The sequence below is a fragment of the Lactuca sativa genome, chromosome 7 (genome assembly GCF_002870075.4).
Source record: "Lactuca sativa cultivar Salinas chromosome 7, Lsat_Salinas_v11, whole genome shotgun sequence".
In the NCBI taxonomy this organism is placed as follows: domain Eukaryota; kingdom Viridiplantae; phylum Streptophyta; class Magnoliopsida; order Asterales; family Asteraceae; genus Lactuca; species Lactuca sativa.
In genome coordinates, this window is record NC_056629.2 from 173840393 (window position 1) to 173850524 (window position 10132).

A 10132-nucleotide genomic window follows, 5' to 3' on the forward strand; every position below is an offset into this window, starting at 1 on the left:
ATTTTGACAATCTTTTTCATAGCAAGAACCCCTAAACTAAATCTGTCTATTAAACTTACACCTTAAGATAATATATGTAGTTATTCAAATATGTATATTTTTGAAGTTGACATATTTGTGCAAACAAAATAAAGCTATAATAAATCAAATATTTGTGAACTCTTCGTAGAGGAGTTTATGTATTTATTAAAAGTATGATATGACTACATATTCAATAAACCTATTTCATGACTTGCAAAATGGAAACAAATGTTCCCCAGATATAATATTTGCTTCTCAAATATTTTTTTTTTCATGCCTATTTTTGCCTATTTCATGACTCACTAATCCGTCTTGACTCCTTCACTATGTTATCCCTATCGGTTGCTAATCCGAAATTTTAAGGAGATGTTTTTAATTTTTGGACAGGGCATTCAAAATCAATGGACTACCTCTGGATTTACAAAAACATTATTCCTTTAGCTTCAAGGGTTATTGGGAATTAAAAGGTAATTCTTAATTACCTTTGGATTAAACACAGGGCGAAGCTAGGTAGTTTAAACTGGAGATGTTGGTGTGAGTTTCCTCGTTAAAATTTCTGTTTTCTGGTGTCGAATATTGCTGTTGAAAAAAATCTAGCTCAACTACATGAAAAATCCAAGATCGATCAATCCATCGTATAGATTTATTCTCTAAAAGTATATAACAACATGAAATATTATTTGTCATATTCATTATTTACTGTGAGATGAGGACGAAGCAATTTGCTATTTATAGATAGTGGAATGTTCAACCATAGGATAACACTTTGAATTCGTTATGAGTCCAAAAACCCTTGCAACGACCAACTATACGCAAGAGTAAATGCTGTATACTAAAGCATCCACATTGCAGTGATTTTGATCCTATAAATAGCTGCACAAGGAATGATCGATTTCATCGCTAGATAACATGAAGATCAAATCGTTTATGGTTCTATGTGTTCTCTTTGCGCTTGTTCTTCTGGGCTCATCGACTGGGCAAGTCGAAACACAAAATGGTGAAAACAATGGTGAGTTTGGTTGATTTTGAGTCCGTTCTTTTTTGTTATTGATATATAGTCTCTTATGGTGCTTTCATGAGCGCAGCGAATAAATCTCCCAAAGAATATCATGTGAAAAATGATTATGATGGTGGTGGCGGCGGTGGTTGGGGTGGATTCAGTGGTGGTGGATGGGGAGGACCTGGTGGTGGCGGTGGTTGGGGTGGATTTGATGGTGGATATGGTGGATATGTTGGTGGTGGATGGGGTGGACGTGGAGGAGGATATAGCGGTGGTGGGTGGGGTGGGCGTGGAGGGGGATATGGCGGTGGTGGATGGGGTGGGCGTGGTGGTGGTGGTGGTGGCTGGGGAGGGGGTTGTAGATTTGGATGCTGCGGTCGTTGGAACCATTATAGAGGTTGTGGCCGCTGTTGTCATTCTCTCACCGAAGCAATCACCTTTAACGAACAAGAAGCGTCTCCTTAAGATGGTGGAAACCCTAGCTATATAAATAAATGTTTGCATGTGATTATACAGATGCATGTATGTATATAAAATATGTGGCAATCACAATAATGTTTGTAACTTTGTATCATTATATGGTGTGAAATAAGATAAAAATACTAATAAAGTAAGTGGAGGCTTATTTTTTTTTCCCAATACAGCCAGTCATTTATTTGTTACCTCGTCCATTTAAAGCAAGAAACAGAAAAAAATCACAAAGACAGTCGAGTCATGACATGCATCTGATATATCATATCAACCGGAGCAACTTAAATGATGTTTTCTAAAAGAAAATTAAATATATTATAATTAAAAATAATATTAATCACTATTGTTAACATTTGGATCTTGATTGCAAGATCCTAGGACTCCTACAATCAAAAACTAATTGCTCGTCCCTATGCTCGTTTTTGTAGCAAGATCAAACCTAAGATCGTAGGATCATAAGTTCGTCCATTGAACCATTTCCTACCAATTCTAGGATCATACATTATTATGTTTTGTCTTTTGTGTCTAAAAGTGCAAACATAAAAAAACTTCAACAACACTACAAGAAATACAGCGACACCAAGATGGACGAGCTTGGTGTTACCATTATTAACTTTGTCGATGCTATAGTTCTCATTATTATTGCTATCTTCTTCATCCATGTGCTATGGTTTAGGTTAAAAACCAAGTCGTCGATGTCTTTAAGATAGTGCGCAAATGCTCCCAAAAAACGCGAGAGTTTCTCACCCTATTGCCTTTAAAGCAAAATTTGTGATTTCATAATCCTCTTTTCTGCCCCTACGCACTAAATCCTTTCTCTGTTGCGATGAACTTTTGGTGACGAAGTCCAGTACTCCAGCAACCCACACCCCAACGATCTAATGGATTGGAAAGAAAGGATGAAGGAACACAAGGAGATTAGATATTCATTATATTCTAGTACATTTTTTTGGTATTGAGGTCTCCAAAAATCCATGTGTTTTTGCCGCACATTGTTGTACATTTTGTTGACTTAATTAGGTGTTTTTAGCTCACATTGTTGTATATTTTGATTGGGTATTTATGTTATAGAAATTATCTGCTTCCGTGAATCTCCTTAATCTAGCTTATGCGATAATGTAAAATTGGAAATCTAAAGCTTAATAATACTAGGGTTTAGACCTTTAAGATTGTTATGATATTAAACTTGAGAGGGAAACTCTCCATATCAAAATGAGGCAGAAGATCTGAACTTTATATACAAATAAAGAATTACAGGTACACCATTTTGAGAAAACACAAAATACACGAAAGGCGACCACCACAATAAATATGTCACACCCCAAAACCAAGAACGGCGGAAACGTTCAGGAGTGGAGGACGTCATGTGAAGTATCATAACAGTGTAAAGTAGTAAACAAGCAACAACATCATCCATTGCATTAAAAGTAAAGTTTTAATACATGTGTGTTCTTTCATTGTAATAAGACACCAAAATATGTAATCAAAATAAAAGACGAGTCTTGTCTGTGCTCCGTTTTCTCAAAACCAGGTCATCGTACCAGTCTACTGGTGACCTAAGAATACAAGTTATTTTGAAAGAGTAGATCAACATAAAGCTGGTGAATTCATAAGTATTTAAGTGTCATTACTTTGATTTGGAAAGCTGTTTTGAATGTCATGTAAATCTTTTATATGAAACATTTGATATAAATGTGAAAACCCTAGAAAATCCCATTTTCCTACTAGTTATAAAAGTAGTCTTCTACCAAGACCCGAATGTTTTGCTGTAACAAAGATGGTTTTTCCCTATATGAGTATTATTAGCAATATATAGTCTACCTCATTGTTTATGTGAACATATCACAAAATAAAAGTAATAGGGAAAATATAGCCATATAAGTATTATGCTTTTGTATTAGGATAAACCTGACATCGCGACTGCCGAATAGTATTAACCTTGAACCTCTGTAGGTGTTCATTCTCCTCTGTAGCTAACAGCAGGTTGAAGGAATGGTTAGTCACGTAAAGGTACCCCTAGTATAAGTATCAACCGTAGGCATCCATAGATGTTCATTACCTCTGTTGCTAACAGGTGGGTGTTGGAATGGTTAGTCCCATATAGTATCCTTTTGTACTAGGATAGACAGAACTAATCTACACATATAATATGTAATAGTATCTCATCATATAGTATCTAGGTACAAGTATCCATGTAAGTGTATCTCTTCATATAGCATTTAGTATAGACTCATGAATGAACTGACTCTGGTGTAATTCCTTGTAATAGGAATAATGTTTTGTATCCCCAAAACTATCCCTATAATAGTTTACTGGAATGTATTTGATGTCCAAGAAGGTTTATACACCCTTGCTACTCAAGAGTGTGGGAACTGAATGAAGGATGAAAGCTATCATATCAATACATATATATATATATATATATATATATATATATATATATGTGAAATCAGTTGGTTGAAAACACAGTTATAAATCACATGCGATTGAATCTATAACATGCTATTTTCTACTTGTATTCCCCCCCCCCCATTAAAGCATTTAAAATCATTTAAAACTTTGATTAAGGGGTATGAACTCACCTGTAGATGGTGGTTTGGATGAACTGAATGATGTAGGATTGCTAGGTGACAAGTGAAGACTTGTTCACACCCAATGATCTAGTTAGAAGCTTGAAATGTACCAAAAGGCCAAGAACACTAGTGTGTATTCTTGGTGTTCTTGGTGAAACTTGAAGATTCAACCTTTTGGAAAGATTTCATGGATAGAAGTGTGTTAATTCACTAGATTAAGTGATATACTAACTTGAAAGGGCTAGAAACACTTACTAGATGGTGATCTTGAAGAAAATTTTGGATGATACTTGAGAGAGTTTGAGATTTGGATCTTGAAAGTTGGAAAGTGATAAAAATAACTAAGTGTCACTTTTATACCACTTCCCATTAAGGTTTACGACCGTAAACTCCTTGTTTAGGTTGTAAACTCTAAAATTTTGATCTGTCGGGACCTTATTGTTGCACAATAAACCCTAGGGCATCCTCTCTCCTGGTATGTCCTAAAGTGTTAATCATAGAATACTCAAACTTATTCCAAAAAGTCTGAAAATTAACAGTAACTGTTCTGACTTCTATTGACTTGATATGTTGTACAGAAAGGAAATTTCGGGTTGTCACATCATCCCCCCGTTAGAAGGAATTTCGTCCCGAAATTAGAAGATAAGCAAATAAGTAGTTACAAATAACTAAGAAAAAAGATGAGGATATTTCAGTTTCATCTGATCCTCTCATGCCTAAGTGAATTCAGGTCCTCGCTTAGCGTTCCAGTGAACCTTCACTATCGGGATACAGCTTTGCTTCGTTTGCTTGACCTCTCGGTCCATGGTCTCTACTGGTTCTTCCAGGAAGTTGAGGCTCTCATTGATCTCGATCTCGTAGAGTGGGATAACAAGAGTCTCGTCGGATAGACACTTTTTGAAGTTCGAGACGTGGAAGGTAGAATGTACATTACTGAATTCGCGCGGTAGATTGAGTTTGTAAGCTACGCGGCCAATTTGGGCAAGAATCTCGAAAGGCCCTATGCATCTTGGATTGAGCTTCCCATGCTTTCCGAAGCGTATTAAGCCCTTCCAGGGTTAGACCTTCAGTAGAACGCGGTCGCCCACATGGAATTCCAATGGTTTCTTCGCTTATCAGCGTAGCTTTTCTGTCGGTCTCTAGAGGCTTTCAATCATTCACGAATTTGAACGATCTTCTCTGTCGTTTCCCAAATGATCTCCGGACCCGTGAGAGTGCTTTCGGGAACTCGTCCCTTAGCTAACTGGGTATCACCCACCCCAGCCCAGCACAGAGGGGATCTGCACTTTCGGCCATAGAGGGCTTCGAAAGGAGCTGCCTTTATGCTCGTGTGATAATTGTTGTTGTAGGAAAATTCGACAAGGGGTAAATGAGTATTCCAAGCTTTCCCAAAGCCAATCACACAGGCACGCAACATATCTTCTAAGTTTTGGATAGTTTTCTCACTTTGTCCGTCGGTCTGTGGATGGTAGGTTGTACTCATGTCCAGCCTAGTTCCTAGGGAACTTTGTAATGACTGCCAGAATCTAGAAGTGAATCTACTATCTCTGTCTAAGATAATGGATATGGGAACACCGTGCAATCGTACAATCTCCATAATGTAGGTCCTCGTAAGTTTCTCCATTTTGCCAGTTTCTTTGATGTGTAGGAAGTGTGCAGACTTGGTCAATCGGTCGACGATGACCCATATGGTATCAAGTCCACCCGTTGTCTTGGGCAACTTGGTTATGAAGTCCATAGTAATCCGCCCCCACTTCCATTCTGGTGTCCCCGGTTGCTGCAGAAGACCGAAGGGTTTCTGGTATTCGACCTTTACCTTCGAGCAAGTAAGGCATTTACTTACGAAGGTAGCAATATCTGCTTTCATGTTAGGCCACCAATATAACTTTTTAAGATCCAAATACATCTTATCTGAACCTGGGTGGACGGAATAACGGGTGTTGTGTGCCTCGGTCATGACCAAGTCTCTGAAGCCACCGTGTTTCGGTGTCCAGATCCGATCCATGAGGTATAAGGCTCCGCCACCCTTGACTTCTAAATTCTTTTCCATCCCTCTCAGGGATTCACCTGCCACATTTTCAGGTTTCAAAGCATCGAGCTGAGCCTCCTTAATTTGCGTGGACAAGTGGAATGGATAGTTAGAGTCAAAGATTTGACTCTACGACCAGAGTATTCTTTCCGACTTAGGGCGTCGGCTACTACATTGGCTTTACCCGGATGATAACGAATTTCGCATTTGTAATCACTGAGTAGCTCGACCCACCGTCGTTGTCTCATATTAAGCTCCTTCTGGTCAAAAATATGTTGTAGACTTTTGTGGTTTGTAAGGATCGTGCTTTTTGTACCATACAGGTAGTGTTTCCAGATCTTCAAAGCAAACACAACTGCTCCCAGTTCAAGATCGTGGGTCGTGTAGTTGACCTCATGTGTCTTCAACTGTCTCGAGGCATAGGCGATGACCTTACCTCACTGCATCAGAACACATCCGAGCCCTTGATTTGATGCATCACAATAGACAACGAAGTCTTCTATCCCTTCGGGGAGGGATAGTATTGGTGCAGTGCACAAGGCTCGCTTGAGCGTTTGGAATGCTCTTTCCTGTTTCTCTTCCCAGTCAAAGGCCGCACCCTTCTGGGTCAATGTCGTAAGAGGTTTTGCTATGCGGGAGAAGTTCTGAATGAACCTGCGATAGTAGCCAGCGACACCTAGAAATTGACGAATTTCTGTAGGTGTCTTTGTTGCTGAGCAGTTCTCAATGGCCTTGATTTTGGAAGGGTCCACGTGTATTCCCTCTTTGCTAACAACGTCGCCCAAGAATTCGACTCTTCGAATCCAAAATTCGCAATTAGAGAACTTCGTGTAGAGCTTCTCCGATCGTAATGTTTCTAAGACTCTGCGGATATGTTGACTATGCTCTTCCTTACTTCTAGAGTAGATGATTATGTCATCGATGAAGACGATGACAAACTGATCCAAGTAACGACGACACACCCTATTCATTAAATCCATGAATACCCCGGGCACGTTTGTTAATCCAAACGGTATCACTACGAATTCGTAGTGCCCATAACGAGTTCGGAAGGCTGTCTTGGGAACATCCTCCTCTAACACTCGTAGTTGGTGATATCCGGATCGTAGATCTATCTTCGAGAAGTAGTTGGATCCTTGAAGTTGATCAAATAAATCGTCTATGCGGGGTAAGGGATAACGATTTTTAGTGGTAAGCTTGTTGAGTTCCCTGTAGTCGATGCACATGCGAAACTATCCATCTTTCTTCTTGATGAACAAGACCATTAATCCCCATGGTGAGAAGCTTAGCCTAATGAATCCCTTCTTGAGAAGTTCGTTAAGCTGACTGGAAAGTTCCTGCATCTCTGCCGGTGCCAGACGATAAGGAGACCTGGCTACGGGAGTAGCCCCTGACACTAAGTCGATTCTGAACTCGACTTGGCGTTGTGGTGGTAATCCTGGGAGTTCCTCTAGAAATATGTCGGGAAAGTCGCGCACCTTTGGGATGTTCTGAATGTCTTTTACTTCTTGACTCGTATCAACGATGTGTGCGAGGAATGCATGATATTCCTTTCGTAAGCATTTCCGAGCATGGATGCACGAAATGATGCGAAGGCTCGTACTCGGCTTGTTGCCATAGATAACTAAGGTCTCGTTGTTAGGAAGGTTAAGACGAACTGCTTTCTCAAAGCACATGATGTCGGCGTGAAGAAGACTCAACCAATCCATGTCCATGATAACGTCAATTGGGACCGGCATGAGGTCTATTTTGAAAGTATGACCATCTAAAGTTAAAGTACAACCTACGTATATGCAGTTAGTACTTTCCGTTTTCCCATTTTCCATTTCTACCGTGAATAATTTATCTAATGTATATTCTTTTTGTTTAAGTAGGTGTACAAATTTATGACTTACGAAACTTTTCTCTGCTCCATTGTCGAACAGTATGCAAGCATATGAGTTATCAAGGAGAAACGTACAAGTAACTATCGTAGGATCAACTAGGGCTTCCTCGTGGCCTATGGCCATAACTCTTCCTACTCCGCCAGCCATCCCCGCCTTAGGGCAGTTCCTCTTGTAGTGGCCCACCTCGCCACAACCGTAGCAAGCTTGGCCCACACCGGCGCTAGGAACTTGGGTGGTTGGCCCTACTGGAGTCTTGCAGAAACGGGCAGTATGCCACTTCCTGTTGCAGTTAGAGCACTGCACTTCCTTGCAAGGTCCGTGGTGATGGAAGTTGCATTTATTGCACCTTGGATGATTACCGACATATGTTTTTGCTGGTAAGGGGTTTGCAGGGACAACAGGGGTTACTGTGGCAGCATTGATCACCACAAGTTGTTGTCTCTTTGAGGATTCTTGTGAAGCCCCTCTTTTCCTCTTGATCCACCCCTTCTTATTTTTGTCGTTGTTGCTTCCCTTTTGTGGCTGGGGTGTAGGGATTGTTGGGTTCTGGTGTTTTCCATGATCTATAAGAGATTGTGCCAGCTATTTGGCGCTGTCAAAAGTATCAGGCTTGGATGCTAACACACTTGACTGGATCTGGGGCGATAGTCCCCATATATATCTGTCTATTTTCTTGCTCTCGAGAGCAACCATACCAAGGCATAGAATTGCCAGATCACAGAATCTATTCGTATAGGTTGATATGTCGGAACCAACCATTTCTAGACCCTAGAGTTCATGTTCGAGTTTTTATATTTCCCCTCGAGTACAGTACTCTCTCATTAGCATGGATTTCAAGTTTTCCCAGCTGATAGAATTTGCCACCAAAATAGTCAGAGACTTAACATGGTCATTCCACCAGGTTAGTGTTCTGTCAGAAAAGGTACAAGTAGCAAACTTGACCTTGTTGCCCTCCGGGCAGGCGCATATTTCAAAGACCGCTTCTATCTTTTCAATCCATTGCCTTAAGACCATAACCCCACCAGTTCCATTGAAGTTCCGGAATTTAGCATTCGTAAAATCCTTTTTGGTGCATTCCCGGGGATGCCCATGGCTCTTGCCGTGGTTGGAAGGATGTGCACATGTTCCCGATCCACTAGGGACAGGAGTATTGATGGCTAACAAGGCAGCTGCTACGACTGATGTGAAGGCTGCCTGGAACATAGAAGCATCGAAAGGAGGAGGTGGTTGGGGGTGGTTGAGGTGGTGGAGGAGGTGGTGGTATTGACGTTTCGTTATTAGGGTTATGCCTTGGATTTCTGCGTGGCGGCATCTTTTGACTATACGTTTAAAAGATGACAACATGGATAAGAATAAATGAATAATGAGAGTGACTCATGGACCTACTCTCCATTGTCCAACAGCACAATGAATAGTATATTTGAATGAAGATGATATCATTTGGAGAATAATTTCCATATGATTAGATATTTGTCAATAATACTGGAATTACAGATGTAATAAGTTTGGGAAAAGTGGCCTAGAAGTAGGCCTTACATCAACCAAGATAGGAAAATTTTGACAGAACTATGACTAGATCAAGACCTAATGGGTCTAAGATTTACAAGGATAGGAAATTAGACCAAAGTTTTTACATAAACTAGGTTACATCCAAAAGATGAGTCGATGAGATTCTATCGGCGACGAGAACTGCTAGCATGAGTTCATGATCCCGACAGTAGGCATTCTATGTCCCTTATACGTCTGTCAGCTCTCACTTGCTGAGCTTGAAGTTCCCTAACTTCAGCTTGGGTTTCAGCAAGTTCTCTCTGCATAGCTGCATTGCGGACCAGAGTCCTTTCATGAGTAGACTCTAGTTGGCGAATGTGGACTGTGTTAACGCCAGAGTTGGCGTCAATTTCCATGATTCGATTGATAGCTGCTCGACCTTGTACGTCATTTCGAGAGATCCTACGAACCACGATAGGTAGGACCTTATCAGCTGAACCTCCCTCGGTGAGGTTGTAGAAGCTTCTGTCTCCATACTAGGGGATAGGTTGACCCTGTTCCTGGCTCCATCTATTCAAGTTTATGGCCCATAGAGGCGTGGGTCCTTGAAATGCGGGATAGGGGTTCAGGTTTGGGTTTTGAGTAGCTGGAGGTAGGTTGTTGA

The 10132-nt window shown here is 40.6% G+C and overlaps 1 protein-coding gene across 1 annotated transcript; it reads left to right on the forward strand.

Moving 5' to 3' along the window:
* Positions 1–873: 873 nt before the first annotated feature.
* On the forward strand, positions 874–1682 carry LOC128126985 (glycine-rich RNA-binding, abscisic acid-inducible protein-like). Its single transcript, XM_052765157.1, has 2 exons — positions 874–1030; positions 1107–1682. Exons 1-2 carry the CDS (start codon positions 931–933, stop codon positions 1484–1486), a joined length of 480 nt encoding a protein of 159 aa, XP_052621117.1. The 5' UTR covers positions 874–930; the 3' UTR covers positions 1487–1682.
* Positions 1683–10132: the final 8450 nt, after the last annotated feature.